Here is a 22,310-nt window from a genome sequence, read left to right as displayed (position 1 = left end):
GCTTGTTCCAGGTCTTTCGTTGACGGCTACAAAAGAAGAAAAGGGGAGAGGTGCAAGACTTATTTGAAATTGCATAAAGACAAAGATTTCAGCTTGTTTTCCCGCTTTGGTGCCGGCAGCTACCATAACCCTACAGCTTAAACTTCTGAAGGTAGTCGGAGGCCAGGTTGATGGCCTCGTCAACCTTGTCAGGGTGAACACCATTACCGATTGAAGTAGACCCCTTTCCTCCAGCCTTGCCACCGATCACGCCGGCAACAATATTGGCCCACTCACTGGCAGAAGCGCCTTGATCATCCATTGACTGTGGGTTAGAATGTCAATATTAGTCCATTGCCCTTGAGAGGTTTCGGGGGCGAGAGATGACACTGGGAATAGAAGTACATACCTTTGAGACATAGCAACCATGAGCGACACGGCCCTGGTCCCCATCCGCGGCTAGAACATAGACCGTCTTGTCTTTCAACTTCGACTTGACATGGTTCAACGATTCACTGACAGCCTTCGCATTTGCAGAAATGGGAAGTCCGGTAACAAGCCATGACTTGTCCTGGTTCTCCGGGGCTTGGAAAAAGGCGGTTATCGTTTCGACGGCCTTCTTGGACTCCAACTTCTGCTGTGCCTTCTGTGCGTCAAGAATCTGTTTATTGATGCTTGTGAACCGCTCCCGAAACTTGGTCTTCTGCACAGCAGAGATAAGTAGCTGATTCAGGTCAACTTGTATCTGCTTGGCCTCCTGCTCTTTCGCTGGGCCCAGAGCCATCGACTGCAAGTGATTCAGGCGCTGCTCAAAGTCATTGGCAACACGCTGGACATGGTGAGCATCTTCACCTGTCACTGCAATGATCCTGCGGATTCCTTTCGCGATGCCGCTTTCCTCCAAAATAATGAGGTCCTTGATGTCACCCGTTTTTTGGACGTGGGTACCACCACAAAACTCGATACTAACCTTTTCCCAGCGAGGGTCATTGGCATTCTTGAGTATCTCGTCCAGTTCAACCCCGACCGAAACAACGCGAACAGGGTCAGGATACGTCTCGCCAAAAACAGCTCTGACCCCCGAGATTTGACGAGCAGTCGCAAGAGGAACTTCCTGTGAATAAACGGCACAATTTTGCCTTATGTACTCCGTAGAAAGTTCTTCGATCTTCTCCAGTTCTTTTTCTGTAACTGCAGACTTGTGGGAGAAATCAAAACGGAGCTTTTCGGCGGCAACAAGAGAACCCCTCTGTTCTACTCCCTCACCGAGAACTTCCTTTAGCGCGAAATTCAAGATGTGCGTCCCAGTGTGGTTGTTTCTGATTGGCCATCGGCGAAGCTCGTCATACTCACAAAGGACCGAGTCGCCAACAGCAAAAGAGCCGTATTTCAGAAAACCAGTATGAAGAACATATCCTCCATAAAGCTGAACATCACCAACCTCCAATTCCGACTGTCCATCAATAACAATTCTGCCGGTGTCGTTTTCCTGACCACCTTGTTCAGCATAGAAATTTGTGCGATCAAGGATAATTCCGAGTTGCTCCCCGTGGGGAACACTTTCCGTGGACGAATGGAACGATTTGGCATGGTAAATTGCCTTTATTTGGGCATTGATATTGCCCTTGGCAAATTTGGCAGCATCGTCCGTCTTGGAAACGTCGGACATTCTTTCCAGGGTTCCGAGGTCATGGACATCAAGTTTGACAGCATCTGCCGCGGTCTTTTTCTGTCCTTTGCTGGCTTCTTTTGCTCTAGAGCGAGCCTCTTCAAATTCCGTGTCGTCGATCTGCAATCCACGCTCTTCTGCCATGATACGAGTCAAATCAACGGGGAATCCAAAAGTGTCATACAACCTCCAGACATCAGCGCCGTGAAGTTTGTGGGCCCCCTTTGCCGCGGCTTGTTGAGCATAATTTTCAAACTGTCGTTCACCACGATCCAAAGTTTTCGAAAAAGAGACCTCCTCCTCGTCAAGAATTTCCATGACATCATGCTGCTTTGTTCTTAACTCCGGAAACATATCACCAAGCTGATGAACTATGGTTGGAACAATTTTTGAAAAGAAGTTACCGATTTCAACTTTGAAGTACTTTCGAGCGAAACGGGCGCCCCTGCGGAGAACTCGACGAATGACATAGCCACGACCCTCATTGTTTGGAGTTACGCCGTCCGATATCGCGAATGTCAGAGTACGGACATGGTCTGCCACAACGCGATATGCGGTATCGATTCCATCAGAATCTTCGGTACCAAATCGGCCTTGGTACTCCCGAGCTCCCGTTATTTCCTTGATGACCTGGAACAAAGGCGTAAACACATCGGTATCATAGTTTGACGATTTGTTTTGCAAGATCGAGACCAGTCGTTCGTATCCCATTCCAGTATCAACGTGTTTATTCGGGAGGGGCTTTAAAGAGCGGTCCGTTTCGCGATTGTACTGGATGAAAACGTTGTTCCAGATTTCAATGACATTGGGATCGTCCTGGTTAACGAGGTGAGAGGCGTTACGGTCACCGATTCTGTCAAAATGGATTTCACTACAAGGTCCGCAGGGACCTTGGTCGCCCATCTCCCAAAAGTTGTCCTTCATGTTTCCAGGAAGGATATGATCTTCGGGGACGCCGACCGATCTCCAGAGGGCTTTGGCTTCCAGGTCCGGTTCAAGTCCGCCATCCTTGCACCCTTCGAAATAGGTAACATAAAGACGTTCAGGATCCAGCTGGTAGACTTTAGTCAAAAGCTCCCAGGAATACTGAATTGCTTCCTGTTTAAAATAGTCACCGAAACTCCAGTTCCCGAGCATTTCAAAGAAGGTCTGTCCAATGTAAGCTTTGTTCTATTCCGTTTTATCCTGCCCTCTTGTTTCCTTGGGTGGTCAACCTACATGGTGATAACTATCCTTCCCGACATCGTCTAGGTCCTGTACGGGTATTAGTTGCTTTCCCGGGGTGGGGTTGTTTTCTTGCCAGGCAGGTATTGTCTACTAACGTTGTGCTTTCCACCGGCCCGGATACACTGTTGACTGTGGTTAGTGAGAGGTCTTGGAGATGAGCAGGGCATGCAACCAACCTTTTGGGAATTGACCGCACTCTTCAAGGTCGCAAAGTCTGAATGAGGGTCCACGGTGCCTAGAAAGATCGATTTAAATTGGTTCATCCCTGCATTGGTAAATAGCAGGGTGGGATCCGACAGCGGGGCAACTGGCGACGAGGCAACTGGGCGCGTAGCAGCATTAGTGGCAACCATCAATCAGTTGGCATGGAGGGTCGCAAACCGAAAGTGTGGCCATTTTCCTTGAAATATTTGATGAACGCATCACGTACGCTCTGCGCCGTCCATTCCGGTTCTCCCTGGGCTTGTGAGCTCATTCTGGCGGGTGGTGGGCTTTTTTTGGCGGGCAGGATGGCAAGTGGGGGAGTGTGAAGATGGTAGAATGTTCTGGGGTTTGACCTAAAGGGAGACAGCAGATGAGTCAAACCCAGGTCCCCATTTCTCAGGATCCTAGGGGCTCGCATCGAGCAACCCCCCTCCGCAATGCCTTCGATTGCATGCAATTGTATTTTAGCACTGGGAACCAAGATTCAAGTCTAATTATTCATGTGCAAGGCCCGCTGGAGATTTCTGCCTATTGGTTAGTCCGACGGATTGTGGTAGATGGCGGCGCAGCATGATGGCACGAGAATTCCTCACGGCAGAAAGCGCCCCGCAGACAGCGACCCTGACGGCGATCGGCCTTTGGCGAAAAGGTTCAACGACCTTCACATAGGTATCTCTCTAGATCTACATCCACCTGCAGTGGGCCGTATCCTTTTTTAACATTGCCGCCTTTATCAGATCCTGTAGCAATTTACGACCATCGTACATATGCGCCAGGTACCGGTGACGAACCGCCAGGGTCACCTGACATGATGCTGCTGGATGATCAAAGCCACACGCTCTACGTCCAAGACCTCGATCGAGAACTCGCAGAAGCCGACTTGCCGGGCGATTCGGTGGTATTTCTACCCGGCATCGAGGAGAAATTGGCAAGCGTACCCAGGTTATTGCTGGTGAGCAACAAGGAGAGTTGCAAGGAGCTGATTCCTTATCGGGAGCCCGTGTCTCTCCTAGAGCCGAACAAAAATAGCAACGTTAGAAGGGCTTTGATTGAGACCAGGGAGCGGGCTAGGGCGAGTCAGGCGGTACGGGTATCCCCTTGTTCTGGCGTGTCTGATGGCAGGTCATCATCGTCTGTGGACGATGTATCGGCCCATACAGACAGCCTTAATGAAACAGACGGTGAGGATATGATGGAAATTGACTTTGTATTTAGTTCATAACCAACTAGGTAGTGTAGTGAACTAGTTTTGATTATCAAGCTTGATAGTCGTCGCTCAAAAGTAACCCCGCCTTGTAAGGCACTATCACCATGAATAATATATAATATTCAACTAATAATAATTCGCGTGTGTAATGTCACCGGCGCTTATCTCAGCGCGGAATACAGAACAACCGGACTACTGAAGGTCTGTAGGGTTGCTAAGGCATTCAGAATTGATTGCTGTAATAATATTATATACGGGAAACTTTTCTTTGAAGGAGACTACCGGCTTGATTTTTAAGAGATTAAATAATTAATTTTATTTATTTTATATCTATCTTTTAACTTTTTATATCTCTTAATATGTAGTAGGCAATCTATAGGTATATTATAAATATTTTAAATTCTTTAATATATTTATGTAAGATATTTAAATACCTAAATTAAAACTTTTATAATTATTTTTTATAATTTTAATTATTTTTCTCTTGCCTTATTATTATTATATTTATATATAAGTAATTTTATAATAAATAAGAATATTATATTTATTAAATATTTTTAAATAATCTTTTTTTTACTTTAAAAAAAGTAACTTAATTTTTTAGATTAAATAATAATGTCACCGGCGCTTATCTCAGCGCGGAACACGGAACAACCAGACCGCCGGAGGTCCGCAGGGTTACCGAGGCATTCGGGAACCAATTCCCGCGAGAATGTTATAACAGGAAACCCCTTAATTAAAAAGATTACCTGCTTAACCCCTAGGAGGTCAAGTAATTAATTTAATTTATTTTATACCTGTTTTTTAATTTCTTATATCTCTTAGCGTGTAGTAGATAGTCCGCAAGTATATCGCAGGCGTCCCGAACTCTTTAGTATATTTATTTAAGAAAACTAAGTATCTGGAATAAAACCTTTGTAGCTATCTCTTATAGTTTTGATTGTTTTCCCCCTGCCTTACTGTTATTATATTTACGCGCGGGTAATCTCGCGATAAATAAGGATATTATATTTAATAAATATTTTTAAATAATCTTCTTTCTGCCTCAGAGGAAGTAATTTAATTTTTTATATTAAATAATAATTTTTTTTTATTTAAATACTTAAAAATTATTATTTTGAACAGTTCTCCAGCTATTAGAAGGCTAGTAGTTAGCTTATAGTCTTTCTGCCAGTACAGATAATCTTTAATATATTAGTAATATTAATAAAGATCCTAGGGAAAAATAAAAAAAAAATTTAAATTTAAAAAACTAGAGATTTTTAAAAATAAGAATTTATATTAATATTTAATTTTTATTTAAAACTTAAAATATTATTTTAAAAATAAACCTTGCTCTTTTTTTAAGAAAAAAATAAAAGTTTTATATATAAAAATATATTTATTAAAATTTTTTTAAAATTTATAATATTTAATATGCTCTAGGGATCTCCAGGGAATAATATTTAAAGATTTTAAAATTTTTTTAATAAAATAAATAAAAAATAAAAAAAACCAGAGATAAATTTATACTTATAATTTTACTTGACTAAGGCAGGGCCCTAATTAATTTATTTAAGTTATATTAAGTAAATATATTTTTCTTACGGAGCTTATATAAAAGGATATTAACTAGTTTTTTATTAATTATTTTTTTAAAATATTATAGTTAGACTTACAGAAAAATATTAAATAAGCCCCTAAATTATTAACTAATAAAAAATTAAAAAACTTTATTAAAGTAGATACTCTGGCGGAATAATATAAATAACTAGTAAAATAAGATAAGGAATCTTATTAAATATTATATTTATATAATAGATTATCTTCTAGAGATAAACACTCCTTTTAAGGAAGAAACTTCTCTTAAGAAGGAAACTTTTTTTAAAGTAATTTTTTTATTTTTTAAAATAATTTCTCTAATTCTCAGGGCGGCAGTATACCGCATATAAAATATAAGTATTCTAAAAAAAGAGGTAGTTATTTTAAATAATAGGCCTCCGGAGAAGAAAAAGAGTATCTAAGTAAAAATAAATATTATTTTATTTATAAAAAAAAAATATTATTTCTAAAATTATTATCCCCAGGGGGATAAAAGATTATTTATAAATATAATCTCGGGTAAAACAGAATTCTTAATAATAAAGAAAAAGGGTAATTCTTTTTTTTAATAAGAAGACGCGCCTCTAATCTTTAATATAATTAAATCTAATATTTTATTATAATTCCCTCTTTTCCGTGCGGATATTTAACTGCGTATAAAAAGAAAATAAATTATTATAAATATATTATTAAATATAGGAGCAGATAATAATTTTATATTATATTATTAGTTAAAGAGGCGAGACTTTTAATTTAATATTAATTAAATATTAGCCCCTGTCTATTTTATCAGGAATCAGATAGTATTTTAATATAGAATATTATAAAAAAATATAAAAATTTTTAATTTAAATAATAATATATACAGTTATATTATATAATTTTATATTATTAATATAATAAGTTATAATATTATACTTAGCAAAAACTAGATAGGTCTTATAGATCTTAATTTTAATATTATTATAGAAATCTGGTAGTACTGTAGTAGTTTACCTGTGGTTAGTTTAGTATTTTACTATTAATTTAAATAATATTACCGCGCTAGAAAATCAGGGATATTATTTAAAATAATTATATTAAACTAGGAAACTTTTAGTTTTCCTGAGTAGTATATCTAGTTTAAAAAGATATTTTTTAAGTAAAAGATAGTGTTTATATTAATAGGATTAATAGAATATATTATTTTATTAAAACTTAGTATAAAACCTCTATATAAACTTTTATATAATATATCTTATACTAAGTTAAAGGCGCTGCGAGACTATTTAAATAAAATAATTAAAAAAAATAAATTTAGTCTTTTAGTAGACCTGCTGCGGCCTTTATTTTTTATATTAAAAAATCTAATAGTAGTCTATAATTATACGTAAATTACCGGGGGCTAAATAAAATTATAATTAAGAATTACTATTTGTTTTTATAAATTAATAAAATTATAAATTAGTTAAAAGGTACTAAGATCTTTATAAAGTTAGACTTATATAATATTTATTATTAAATATATATCTGCCGAGAAGATAAATAAAAAATAGTTTTTTAAACTTATTATAAATAATATAAATATATAGTAATACTATTCAGACTGTATAATACTTCCTTTATATTTTAGGCTTATATAAATAAGGCGCTGTGAGGGATCCTTAATAATTATTATATTATTTATTTTAATAATATTTTTATTTTTTTAGAGATAAAGGAGAAACATATCTAGTATATTAGTAAAATATTAAAATATTTAGAATACTATAATTTTTTCATAAAGATATTAAAATGTGTATTTTATATAAAAAAAATCTATTTCTTAGGCTTTATTATTAGCTGAGAAGGGATTTAATTAGATTTTTTTTAATTAAATATAATTACCTAGTAGCCAGAGCTATAATTAGTTTATAATATTTAGGTATTCTTAGGATTTACTGGATTTTTTAGAAGATTTATTTATTAATATATAGTAATTATTGTTCCCCTTACTAACCTATTAAAAAAATTAAAAATAAAAGAATAGTTCCGGATAATATCTAAAGGGTATATTATTTTTAAAAAATTAAAAAAAGTATTTATAAAACTACTAGTGCTAGGGTATTTTAATCCTGAATAATAATATTTTATAATTATAAATATTTTAGATTATATAATAGCTAATATTTTTTTATAACTCGCAGATAGATTATAAGAATCTTATAGGTGAAAAATTTAAAAATTAATTATTTTTTATTTAAAGAAGCTTAAAAATACTAAATAATAATAAAAAATATATAATTAAGAATTATTAATAATTATTAAGTATTTTAAGGTATAATAGTATTACCTTGCAGATAAACTGTAGGTAGTCTATGTGTAAATTAATTATATAAATTTTAGATATTTCTTTATAATAAAGATTTTAAATATAAGATAAGTCTAATAGACTGAGCTACTTGCGGTTTATAATTTTATAATTAAGTATAAGCTTGGCCATAGAAATCCCGCAGATATATTATTAAAATAATAAAATTACTGGCTAAGTATTAAAGAAAAATAAAATATTAAAATATTATTAATATTTTAAAGAAAGCTATAGCTGAGAAACCTCTAAGAATTATTTTTATAAAATAAAATAGATTTTAAGAAATTATTTTAAAAAATAAAAAAAAATCCGGAATTCTTGTCCCTAAAAAATAATATTAAAGTTAAAATTAATAATATTTATGTTTTGGATTATATCGCGTTATATAAAAGCTAAGTTAATATCTAAACTAGTTTATAGAAAAATCAGACTAGTAAATAAACAGATAATAATTATTTATAAAAATATTAACTTAATACACAGATAGATTCGCGGATAGATTAGACTAGTAAGTAAACAGGAAATAGTAATATCTTATAGATAAGTTTAATTAGTATGCAGAGTAATTATAAAAAGACTAAATATAAATCTAGTACTGGAGGCCTTAAAGCCTTAATATAGTAAGTATAGTTTAGGGATATTTTTATATAATATATAATTAATCTATAATATTTATTTAGTTAAATTATTTCTCCGGAGGCTTAGAGCTTTAATAAAAAGGGCTTTATATAATATAAAAATATTTTATATATATTTCTAGATATTGTGCTGCGGCAGGAGCTATTATATATTTATTATAATAATTTTTTTATAGGATATTTCGGATAAAATAAAATACTAAATTTTATTTATTAATGTTTCTGGTAGGATCCCATACTAAAAAATATAGCAGATTATATTATTAATTATACTATTTATTAGTATAATAAGGTCTTATATTATTATAGGTATAGGCAGTTAAATCTCTTACTAGTCCCGGAAAAACTATAATAATTAGTAATAGTTAATTTTATTATAGGCTTACTACCGGTAGACGGTAAGGGTTTTATCTGTGATATAATTCTAGTCCTAATAAATAGGTTTACTAAAATAGCGTGATATATCCTGGTATAAAGTATTATTAATACTAAATAATTAGTTAATATTTTTATAAAAAAGATTATCTGCAGATATAAAATACCAAAAAAATTAATTAGTAATAAAGAATTACTATTTATAAATAGATATTAGAATAAATTCTGTTAGATTCTCTAAATTAAATATTAAATAAGTATAATATTCTATCCCTAGACTAATAGTTAAACAGAATAGCAGAACCAGACCATAGAAATATATTTATATTATTATATAAATTTTTAGTAAAATAATTAGGCAGTTTAGCTGTTATTTATGGAATTTATCTATAATAATTTAATCTATGCCTTTTTAGGCGTGTCCCCGAACCAGGCGCTAATAAACTATACCCCTATAGTACCTTAATTATCTAACTATAAAACAGAAATACAGCGCGAATTAATTAAATAATAGTAGGAATATGTGAATAGTCTCTAAAAAAGACTAAAGAAATATTTCTAGTAAATAATTAAAATACAGAAAAAATACTATAATTATTATTATAAACTAGTAATATTCTAGATTAATAATAAGGTTTTACTTAGTAAAAAAAACTTATTAATATAAAGGCCATCCAAAAAGTTAGATAGTAAATATATTAGATTATTTAAAGTTATAAAACTTATTAGAAAACAAGTTTATTAACTATGCCTGCCTAAACTATAAAAATAGGTTTATTTAATTTTTTATATTTTTTTTAAAATTATAGATCTAGCAGACCAGCAGTAAAATACCTACGGTCTAAAAATCTATTAAAATTAATAATTAAGATAAGTAAGAGGTAAAAAAGATTATTATATATTAAAATTAGTAAGGAAAAACTTAATATTTTATTAAATAATCTAGGTTTCCTAATTATAAAAATACATAGAAATTTATAGATAATTTAGTAAATATTTCGGAGGCCCTAGATATATATAAAAATTTAGGATTTTATCACTTTTCTTAAAAACAGAGATAATATTTTTTTATAAGACTTTTTTATTTTTTTAGCAGAAAGCAGACCTCCGGTAGTCTGCCTACGGGGCGGTAATATATTTTTTTTTTATTTTATAGGATTAAAAGTTTTAATAGTATATTAAAGGCTATAAATTAGTAATAAAATATAAGAAGGAATAGCCCGAAAGCCTGTTTTTATTAAATATAAAAAAAAAGAATTTTTTATCTTTACTAGGCTTTATTTAGTATCTTATTATCCCTAATCACAGGTATTATTTTCTCTTATACTAGATTAAAATAGGGCAGATCTAGCGCCCCCTGCTATAACTATATAAAGTAAAATATATTATAATTTAAGGACTAATACACCTAAAATATCTTATTTTTAATACTCTAGTAATAATACTTAAAAATTTTTATAATTATAATAAACTGCTTACATATCTTTAATAAACCTTTGCTTCCGCGGGTAGCCTATATCTTATTTATTTTTTTCTGTAAAGAAACAGGAACAAGCTTATAAAAATACTTTATAATTATATAGTGCTCGCATACTTTAGTAATATATAATTAAATATATATTACCTGCGATTTTAACCCTAGTACTTTTATATCTTAAAAATATTAGATTAAAATAGATATGGCTTCAGAGGGCTCTAGGATAGAATAAAATAGTAATATAAAATAGCTCTAATTTTTAAAGAAGGCCGGGAGAAATTAAAAAAATAAATAATAACTAGTTTAAGAGAACTTTTTATTTAAAATCTTAATAATACCTCCCTGGATATTTTACACGGAGCTAAAAATATTATTTTTTAATAATAAAAGAGATATATTAAAATATTTTAAATCTTTATTAAAAAAAATAATAAAATAACTATTCCTAGAAAGACAGAACAAAAATAATATAAGATCCGGAAAAAAAAGTCTTATATTTTTTAAGATTTTTATATCTTAGTTATTTTTACTGTGGTATAAATTTAAAGATATATAAGATCTGCTTCCCTGCTTAAATATTTTTTTCTTTATAAGATTAGATATATTAGTAGAAGTTGCGGCCTACAGAAAAATTAGTATTCTATTTATTTTTTTATATAAAATAATAGTATACCGAAGCTAATAATCCCTTAGGCTTAAAAAATAATTTACTATCTGAAAATAGCTCCCAGGCGCAGGCTAACAGGTCTTTATTAGTAATAAAGCTTTTAGTAGTAGCAGCCTTAGTAGCGCGGCGGGTGTCTCTGGCGTGTTATATAAGACCCTATATAAGTAAGAGACCTCCTTAACTAAGAGAAAAATTATTTTATTAACTTTAGTAGTACCTTTATAAGTCAGCCGCTTGGCAGTGGTAACTTTATTTTTTTTATAAAAATAACAGCCGGCTAGCTTAATAGTATTTTTTAGCTTTTTAAAAACTTATATATATTTAAAATTAATCCTGTACTAGTCTAGCTTATATATCACAGGGCTCCCGCCAGGATTTTAAAAAAAAAACTTATAGGAACAGGGGAGAAACCCCCTCCCGAAGAAAAGGCGAAACAGATGCGCTTCTGTCTTTTTAAGGCTATAATAATATTAGATAGTAGAAAAAATAAGAAAACCAGTTAAAAAATTAATTTTTATATAAATTAATATAAGATCTGTCGCCAGGGCAGTACGGAATCTTATAATTAATTTTTTTTAATATAAAGAATAAACGCGAGAATTCGAAAGAAAGAAAGTTTAATTTTACTAAGTTTATCTATATTATTTATATTTATAGGGGATATTAGATAGCCTTAGGCATCTGTAAAGTGCCCAGCTATCTTAATTTTTATATAGTAAATTAATCTTTTATTAAATATTAAAATTATAAAAATTATAAATAAGCTACAGAGATAATTTTAAGTATAAAATAATTTTTAAAATAAAATAAAATAATTCTGTTTTATATAAGAATATTAAGACGGAAGCACAAGATATTATACTAAGTATCCAAAGACAGCTGCTTTATTAGAAGGGATATATTTATTACCGGCGCTTATCTTAGCGCGGAATACAGAATAACCGGACCACTAGAGATCTGCAGGATTACTAAGATATTCAGGAACTGATTCCTACGAGAATATTATAATAAAAAACCCCTTAATTAAAAAGATTATCTGTTTAACCCCTAAAAGATCAAGTGATTAATTTAATTTATTCTATATTTATTTTTTAACTTCTTGTATCTCTTAGCGCGTGGCAGACGGTCTGCAGGCGTATTGCAGGCGTCCCGAACTCCTCAGTACATCTATCTAAGGGAACCAAGTGCCCGGAATAGAACCTTCGTGGCTGCCCCTTACAAATAATCTTTTTTTTAAATACTTAAAGATTATTATCTTAAATAATTTTTTAATTATTAAAAAACTAATAGATAGCTTATAACTTTTTTATTAGTATAAATAATTCTTAATATATTAATATTTATAATAAAAATTTTAAAAAGAGATAAGAAAAAAAATCTTAAGCTAAAAGAATGAAAAGTTTTTTAAAATAATAATCTATATTAATATATAATTTTTTATAAAATTTAAAGTATTATTTTAAGAATAAACCCTATATTTTTTATAAAAAAAGATACAAGTCTTATATATAAAAATATACTTATTAAAACCTCTTTAAAATTTATAATATTTAATATATTTTAAGGATTTTGTCAAGGTGCAGGCTGGCGGGTTGGTAGAGTTGGTACAGCAGGGGCGGGCAGGGCAGGCGGTCTGGCTGGGTCAGGCGGGCTAGGTTCACAAGGTCTTTAATTATTACTACAGTCAGGTTATATATAGGATAATAAATAAAATATAACTTAAAGAGTTATAATAAAATCTTTAATATTTAAATTTTTAAATAATCAGGAGATTAGGATTAAGGATAAGTTTTTTTAATTTAATAATTTTATTTAATTCTGGCAGGCTTAATAATACCTTTAAGTTTATATTATAATAATATTTTTTTTATAGCTAAACTTTATTAAAGTTAAAAAGGGCCAGACTTATTAGGATACTAGTAATAATAATTCTAGATAATTTATTTAATATATTTTAAATAACTAATAAGCTTAGTAATAAAATCTGTATATTTAATTTACTTTATAATATATATTAAATAAGGGCAGCCACAGCCGCGGCAGTCTTAGAATAAGTTAAAAATATTTTTAATTTTTTATTTCTTAAGTTTATTAATTTTAATATAAGATAAGAGAGAGTTTTACTAGCTAAATAAAATATTTAAGTTAATAAAAATAAATAGATTTATATTAAATATAAAATAAATTTTTATATTAAACAAGAGTTCTAGATAATAAATATATAAATTAATAATTTTTTTAATATAATATAAATTTAAAATATTTTAATCTAGTTTTTTACTAGGCCGCAAGGTCTTAATATATTAAATATTTAATTAAATTAATTAATTTTTTTTAAATAGGCGGGTAGGGCAGCACTAGCAGTCTATTTATTTAATATAATAGGTCTAGGTAGATAGTATTTTAGCTTAGGTAAATTTAGTAATAATTTATATTTTTATAATAAATTATTTTATATTTTATACAGTAAAGCAATTATATATATAATAGTTTTTTATTAAGACAGGTTCAAATTTTATATATAAATAAAAGCTATAATTAATAAAAAATAAACTAGTCTTAATTAAATCAGAGTATATAGTATTTAAAAAGAATTTAACTAAAAAAAGCTAAATACTTTAATTATTTTATAAATAATTTATATAAGCTTAAAAATATTATTTTGATATAATATTTATTTATTTAGTCTGGCTATTAATCTCAGGATAATATATAATTAATAATTTACTTATAATATCCAGGTATTAGATTAAATATTTTTAAAATTTAATAATAAATTAAAATCTTTAATTTAATATAACTATTCAGGGCAGGCTATACAGCTTTTATATATATTATATATATATTATAGTTATAATAAATATATTAATAATTAAATTATAAAAGATTAAGTATTTTATTTTAGTCAGGCGGTCTATAATAATTAAAATAATATTATAATTTTAACTCTTAAGCAGATATATAATAAAATCTATAAAAATATTTTATTAAATATATTTAGATATAAACAGGGGTTTTAGGATATCTTATTTAATTTTATAAAATAAAATATTTTAATAATAGATATAATAATTCTAGATTTATTAAATTATATATTAATATATATTAAATTAAAAATATTTATAAATAAAAAATTTATATATATAATTTTTCCCAGAGTATTTTAATGCGGGCTTATTATATATTAAGTAAATCAATTTAGTTTAGAATTTATTATCCTTAAAAATCTATAAATAATTTTTAAATAATAATTTTTTTTTATAATAAAAACCTTTTAAATTTTATAAATTAGATTATTTTTTTTATATATTTTTTTTAAGTTTATCCGGATTTCAGGCAGTAGCTATAAGTTTTATTTATTTTTAAAAATAATATTTTAGTAGGTGCAGGTTATAAGAGTAAATAAGATTAAAAATTTAGGAGTTTTTACTAGATTAGATTTAAATTTATTAATATTAAAATTCTTATACTTTAATATTATTTAGCTTTAATATTATAAATACTTATCTTTCTTTTTAAAAAAATCCTTTAATTTTTTAATTAAGCTATCTAATTTAGTTCTGTATTTTTTAGAGTAGTACATAATTTTAAATTTAAATTAAAATAAAAATTTAAACTAATAGACTTATTATTAGTTTAAAAATTTAGTTAATATAAAATATTCTAGATTATAATAATTAAAAATAATTTATATTAAAGATAGGGCTCTTTCGAGTTTAAAACACTATTTTTTAAAATATTAAATAATAATAAATAATTCTTTATTATAAATCTTATAATTATACTCCATGGGTGAGTATTTTTTTAAAAAAAAAATAAAATATAAAATTTTATTATTATTATACTAAAATAAGATTCTAGTAAAAATATAATTAAAAATATTAGTTTCCAGAATTATAATATATATTTAGTTAAAAGATTATAAAACTAGAGTATTGGTAAAAACTTTTTTAAAATAATTAAAAATTTTTTAATAAAATAAAGTTTACTTTTAGGATATTTTTTTATAAATTAAGCTAATAAATAAGATAATTAACTTTAAAAAATTTTAAATAAAATAATAGTAAAAATTACTAAATCCTAAAAATACTTAAATATCTATAATATAAATTAGAATAGGCTAATTAATAATTATCTTAATTTTAAAAAAATTTATTTAAATTTTCTTATAATTAATAATTAGATCTAGAAACTTAGTCTTAAGAATAATAAATTTATATTTTAAAAGTTTTATAAATAAATAGGCTTCTCGCAGCTTTTATAGGACCTAGCAGATATAATAAATATATTTAAAATAAATTTAGTTATAAATTAGGATATTATCTAGATAAATAGTATAAAAAATATTTAAATAATTATATAAAATATTATTAATATAATATTAGAATATCCCAGGGGCTTTAATTAAACTAAATAATATTATTAAAAATTTAAATAAATGTAGGCGGGTATAAAATATAATTATTTATTTTTAATTTTTTTAGATATATAAATTATTAAAAGCACTTATAATATTAATTTTTATAAAATAATATATTTTTTTTAAATTATTTAGGATTTCTTTTACCAGAGATAATAAATAATAATTTTTAATTATAATTATATTTAGGGCTTAATAATTAATATAAAAATATAAGCCTTTATTAGATTTGTTAATAAACAAAATAGGAAATATTATAAAAAATAAATTTAAATAAATAAAATTTTTTTATAAGTTCTTAAATAATTATTTTTAAAAAGCCTTTAGTTTTTTCCAGGATATATTATATAGAAGACCGAATAATAATCTTTTACTAGATTCTAAAATAATTATATAATTATAGTTTTTGTGTAGGGGTAATTTATTTACTTTTTTTAATAAAAATATATTATTAAAATCTTAAAATTTTATAAAAATATTAAAATTTTAATTAAAATTAAATATCTCTTATACTAGAGGTTTCTCAGGAAATTTTTTATAGATTGTTTAGTTAATTTATTTTATAATAATAATAAAAATTTTTTTTTCTTATTTTATATATACGGCATAAGCTTTTATAAATATTATATAAATATTATAGGTCTAGAGGATCTTTAATATTTTTAAGTTAATTAAGCAGGCTTAAATAAAAATATTATATAAAGCCTAGATTTTCTAGGGATAAAACAAAATATTATAATATTTTTAATAATATTAATTATTAAACTAGAGAGTATACTTAGTAAAATTTATTTTAAAATTATAAATTTTAAGCTAAAAAAGTCTAATTATAATAAGAAAATATATAAACTAAATAATTAAAAATAAAATATTTTTTTTAATATAGTTATAGGTCTTTAGGATTATACAGATATAATAAATAATAATATTAGTTTTACTTTTGTGATTATTAAATTTTATAATTAATTTAAATTTTTTTAAAAAATATAAGATTAGATTTTAAATTTTAGTTTAATTTTTATTTATAATATAGGATATAAAATAGCTAGTATTAAATATAATATAAGTAATAATTTTACTTTTACCGGGGTTTAGCATAATAAAAATAACTAATAAGTTAGTTTTTTAAAGTTTCTTTTTAATAAAAAGTTTTTTAATAATAGCTTTATAGATTTAGTAAACTTATATAAAAAAATTTTTTTAGTTATAACTTAGGCTAGACTAACCTTTTTTAACTACTTATTTAGATCTAAGAAGTATAAGTATTTTATTTAGGGAATTATTTAGGATTAAAAAATCTAAAATAATAATAATACAGGCAAGCCTTATAGGATAAAATAAGACTAAAATATAAAAAAAAATTATTTTTAAAAAAGTAAATAAAACTTTAGAGAGGAGATAAAATATATAATATAATTAATGTAATATAAGTAATTATCTAGTTTAAGATAGTCTTTAATTATATATTAATTTAATTTATAGTAAAAATATTTATTATAATTTTTATAAGTATTATTTTTAGGACAAAGAGATAAATAATAAGTTAAAAAAAGATTTATAATATTAAGATTTAAGATAATAAATAATAATAGGCTAAAAAGATTTATTAACTAGATTTTAAAGATAATAATTTTAAATATTTTTAATTAAAGTTTATAGACAAGTATTAATTCTAGTTAAAATTAGGGCAGGCTTTTAAAATTAATTATAAAAATATTAAATATAATAATTTTTTAACTTTTATAAAAAAATAATAAAATTAATATAATTTTTAATAAATAAATTTTAATATATTAATATAATTTTTATTTTTTAGTTAATAACTTTCTTAAAAAAAATAAAAAAATTATTTTTAGTTATTTTTCCCTTTATAACTAGTTATTAGAATTTAGTAAAAAAAATAAAAAATTTTTAGTTTTTTTATCTTAGATTATATAAAATATTTTAGGTATTATAAACACAGTTTAGGTTTTTATAAGTATAATTAAGTATTTTTAGAATTTTAGTATAATTTTTTAATTAATAAATTTTATTTTTAATATATAGGAAAACTTAAGTATAAAAAGGTTTTTTTAAATAATTAAAAATATAGATTATATAGGTTTAAGGGGTCGGGAAATAGTTATAATTTATTATTATTTTTTTTTAATCTAAAAGATAAAATAACAGAAATTTAATCTAGTATTTTTAAACTTATTAAAATTAGATAATTATTTAAAAAAATAGACAGAGGCAGAAGATCTAGGATTAATTAATATAAATATTTTTATTAAAATAATTAAAAATCCTTTAATAATAGATTTAAGGGTCTAATCTGGGGTATTAATTATAAATATAATAGTTTAGATTATATAGTTTTATTTTTAAATTATTATATTCTTATTAGCCAGGGCCTAAATAAGTTTAAAATTTAAGTTTTTTTTATAATTTATTTAAAAAATAATAATTTATATAATAATATTTATATTTTATTAAAGGCGGGAAACTTTCTAGCAGAAATATTTTTAATTAATATTAATATTTATTATAAATATATAAATCTAGTTATAATAGATATATTATTTTTTAATATATTTAGTAATATATTAAATAAATAATTTAAAATTTTTAGGGAAAAACAGGGGCTTTAAAATTTTAAATATATTAAATAAATACTAGCTTTATAAATAAGAGCTATATAATATTAAAATATAGGCTGGCAGGTTAATAAAATTAGTATAATAAAAGCAGGCAAGGTAAATAATCTAGCTAAATTAAACAGGCTAGGTTTATAAGGTCTTTAATTATCATTATAGTTAGATTATATATAAGATAATAAATAAAATATAGTTTAAAAAATTATAACAGAATCTCTAATATTTAGATTTTTAAGTAGTTAGGGGATCAGGATCAGGGATAGATTCTTCTGGCTTGGCGGTTCCGTCTGGTTCTGGCAGGCTTAGCAGTGCCCTCAGGTCTGCACCGTGACAGATTTTTAGGAAGTAATATTTAAATTTTTTAAAATTTTTTTAATAAAATAAATAAAAAGTAAAAAAATTAGAAATAAATTTATACTTATAATTTTATTTAATTAAAATAAGATCTTAATTAATTAAATTAATTAGTTTAGATTATATTAAATAGATATATTCTTTTTATAAAATTTATATAAAAAGATTTTAATTAAGTTTTTATTAATTATTTTTTAAAATATTATAGCTAAACTTATAAAAAGATATTAGATAAACTCTTGAATTATTAACTAATAAAAAGCTTAAAAACTTTATTAAAATAGGTGCTTTAGTAAAATAACATAAATAACTAATAAAATAAAATAAAAAGTCTTATTAAATACTGTATTTATATAATAGATTATTTTTTAAAAAAAGATATTTCTCTTAAAAAATAACCTTTTTTTAAGAAAGCTTTTTTACTTTTTAAAATAGTAATATACTATTTTTAAAATATTAATATTTTAAAAAAGAATAATTATTTTAAATAATAGGCCTCTAAAAAAAGAATACTTAAATAAAAAAATTATTACTTTATTTATAAAAGAAAAATATATTATTCCTAAAACTACTATTTCTAAAAAAAATAAAAGACTTTTTATGAATATAATTTTTAATAAAATAAAACCCTTAATTATAAAAAAAAGATAATTTCTTTTTTTAATAAAAAGATATGCCTTGCTGCATCAAGACACACGATTTTGGCTTGTCAAGATGATTATTCATTAGTATGCTAAGGTTGATAATAATTCTTGAAATCAATGAGGCCGAGCACTAAAAAGACCGAACAACAGCAAGGCAGAACAGCCATGTTAGTCAATAGAGGAAGATAAACAGACTATCAATATAACTAGTATAATAGCAAACGCCCACAAAACAAGCTAAGTAAATATATTAAGATAAAAATATATTAAAATAAGAATAAAACTATTTAAAAAAAATATTTATTAAGTTAAATTATCACTATCTTTAATAATCAGATTATTAATAAAAATAATAAGCTCTTTCTCAGTAATATCATACGCAGCAAGATTATTATAACTGTCGACAGCAATATTATTAGAGCGGGAGCGACCATAATTAATAATAATAATAATATTATTATTATTATTATCTTCGGGATGATCAGAGCAAGAGCAATAATCAGAGTAATAAAAATAATAATATATTATTTATTTATAATATTCAGCAGTATAGTTATTAATAATTCTAGCAATCTGCTCTTGTTGCACTGTTCTTTATTACATGTTCTGCGGCTGTGGTCTTAACGACGCCCTGTAATCCTGTACTATAGGTCTTAATAGTGTTCTATAGCTCCTGCTTTTATAAGGTAGAGAACTTAGTTATTTTTAAAAGAATAATTAATTAAATTATTATAAATCTGCGATCTAGTAAGAGGCTATTATATAGTAGTATATCTAGTTTTATCTAAATTTTTTCTTATTCTGTGTTAATAATAATTATTTATTTAATATTATTTACTTAATATTATTATTTTTTATTTTTAATAGTTTTATTCCTAGAGTTTATAATATTTAAAGATTTGTTTTTTAACTAGCTCAGGTATACTATATTATTATTTATTATTTTTAGTTTTTTTTATTTAATCTTATTATTTCTGATATTAAAATAGCTTGCTAAGCTTACTTATTAAATTAATATATATTATTATATTTTATTATTTTATTTTATTGATAATATTAATATATATATTATCTAGTATATTTAGTTTATTACTATAACTTTTTTATTTTTACTAAAATATTAATTTATATATTCTTCTAATTAGGATACTAATTATTCTTTTATAAAATATATTATTAAGGAATTTATTAAAATCTTAATATTTTTATTCATTAATTAAGTATTTCAGGACTAATAAAATTATTATTTTAATAATTAATTATTTTTAAAAAGATCTCTTATTATATTTATATTATAAGCTATATCTATAACTTTGTTATCAGACCTTATTAATATAATTAATTATTTATTATATATTACTTCTTATACTGAGAAAGAAAGTTATAATTAAGATAAGAAAAATAATTATAATAAAGATAATAAATCTAAGACTTTTATAGTTTTTAAGAATTTTAATATAGTTATTTTGCCGGCTACTATTAAGCTAATATATAAGATAAAAATAAAAAATATTAATAAGTATTTTAATATTACTAAATATTATTTATTTAATTTATTAAATTTAGATCTAGCTCCTGATCCTAATTCTATTAATTTTAATATAATTATTTTTTTTATAGAAAAATTATTAATCTCTGATACTAAGTATAAATTTAATTAATAAATATTTAATTTTATATATAATACTACACTAGAGCTTAGTATACTATCTATTATATTTTAGACTCCTGGCCTAGCTGCTAAATTAATAAAAATAAAAAATATATTTATATAAATCTTTTAGAGATAAAAAGTTATATAAGCTAAGTATAATATTATATAAAGTAATGTTATAGAGTCTTGTTACTTACTTGCTAAGTAATATAATAAATTAATATTTTTAAAAAACTACCTGTCAATTGGGGTCACCTGACATCACCTGATTCATCAGAATCACCTGATTTCGCCCCACAACTGAAATTATTCAAAATTCACTACGACTTTACTCTTACTTTATTGAACTCTCACTTCCACCACCAAATTATATGGGAGAAGTGAGGTGAAACTGAGCTCAATATGAGCGGAAAATAAAAAAAAAAATTTCCGAAGAATTTCCTATTTTGGACTAGCTTACCTTCCTAATTAAGAAATCACTGATCGCTAGAATCCTATGGAAGTCAGAAAATATAATTTGATAAATTTCCTATTTAAGAAATTAAAAGTTTATTTCAACCACTGTAGTTAATGGCTTTGTTTAAATGATTAATATAAAAGGTCCAGAATATCTTGCCTATTTATTTTATAAGTTATAAAATAAATATTGCTACCCTGGTCATTCTAATATTATTTAAATGATTTTATTATGATTTATGTGTTGAATCTTGATTGTTCTGATTATTCTAATTATAAAATCTTAATTATTTGATTATTTAAATAATTAAATATTGATCTAATAATAATTTATGAGGTTAATCTTGAAGGCCTAGATTAATAATATAATTTATAGATAAAGGTTTAGAAGGATCTAATGATTTTATATTTATAATATTTGCTTAGGGCCAGATTAAATTAGCCCTGATTTAATTATTTATAAATATGCAGTTAATAACCTGTATTAATTTATTCTTTTTATTAAGTTGATTTACCTACTTAATTTATTCAATTAAATTTCATTCATTTATTCAATTAATTTTACCTATCTATATATATAGCGAATGGTAGGACCTCTAGTCTATTATTAGATCTAGATGGTCTAGGTAAACTGTTTACTTTATCTGACTAATTAACTTTTCTTATTCTATCTAGCCATTTAAAATTTTTATTTAATTTATATAATTTACCTACCCCATCTGATAGTTATGAGCCCGGTCTAGCCCTTTGTTCCTATTATTTATGTATACACGTGAATTAATTATTTATTTGT

General features: G+C 25.3%; 3 protein-coding genes across 3 annotated transcripts; 1 reads left to right on the top strand and 2 right to left on the bottom strand.

Annotated features, from left to right (window-relative positions):
* P170DRAFT_264210 (alanine--tRNA ligase) lies at nt 1-3,087 on the bottom strand. Its single transcript, XM_024843104.1, has 2 exons — nt 389-3,087; nt 1-304 (listed from the first exon to the last, which is right to left on the bottom strand). The coding sequence occupies exons 1-2, from the start codon at nt 2,783-2,785 to the stop codon at nt 131-133; spliced, it is 2,571 nt and encodes an 856-aa protein (XP_024699980.1). The 5' UTR covers nt 2,786-3,087; the 3' UTR covers nt 1-130.
* Nucleotides 2,749-3,314, bottom strand: P170DRAFT_439928 (uncharacterized protein). Its single transcript, XM_024849948.1, has 3 exons — nt 3,052-3,314; nt 2,867-2,997; nt 2,749-2,797 (listed from the first exon to the last, which is right to left on the bottom strand). Exons 1-2 carry the CDS (start codon nt 3,226-3,228, stop codon nt 2,914-2,916), a joined length of 261 nt encoding a protein of 86 aa, XP_024699979.1. The 5' UTR covers nt 3,229-3,314; the 3' UTR covers nt 2,749-2,797; nt 2,867-2,913.
* On the top strand, nt 3,267-22,260 carry P170DRAFT_512843 (uncharacterized protein; the record flags this gene model as incomplete). Its single annotated transcript, XM_024855032.1, has 4 exons — nt 3,267-3,748; nt 3,817-4,163; nt 12,466-12,514; nt 22,244-22,260. The coding sequence occupies exons 1-4, from the start codon at nt 3,637-3,639 to the stop codon at nt 22,258-22,260; spliced, it is 525 nt and encodes a 174-aa protein (XP_024699978.1). The 5' UTR covers nt 3,267-3,636.
* Between the last annotated feature and the right edge of the window lie 50 nt (nt 22,261-22,310).

The sequence above is a fragment of the Aspergillus steynii genome, assembly GCF_002849105.1.
Source record: "Aspergillus steynii IBT 23096 chromosome Unknown P170scaffold_8, whole genome shotgun sequence".
In the NCBI taxonomy this organism is placed as follows: domain Eukaryota; kingdom Fungi; phylum Ascomycota; class Eurotiomycetes; order Eurotiales; family Aspergillaceae; genus Aspergillus; species Aspergillus steynii.
This window is presented reverse-complemented; position numbering and strand designations above follow the sequence as displayed.

Coding starts and splice junctions, on each gene's coding strand:
- P170DRAFT_264210 (XM_024843104.1), bottom strand. CDS start 2,785: ATGCTCGGGAACTGGAGTTTCGGTGACTATTTTAAACAGGAAGCAATT. Junction 305..388: donor ATGGTTGCTATGTCTCAAAG/GTATGTACTTCT, acceptor TCTAACCCACAG/TCAATGGATGATCAAGGCGC.
- P170DRAFT_439928 (XM_024849948.1), bottom strand. CDS start 3,228: ATGGTTGCCACTAATGCTGCTACGCGCCCAGTTGCCTCGTCGCCAGTT. Junction 2,998..3,051: donor GTGCGGTCAATTCCCAAAAG/GTTGGTTGCATG, acceptor CACAGTCAACAG/TGTATCCGGGCCGGTGGAAA.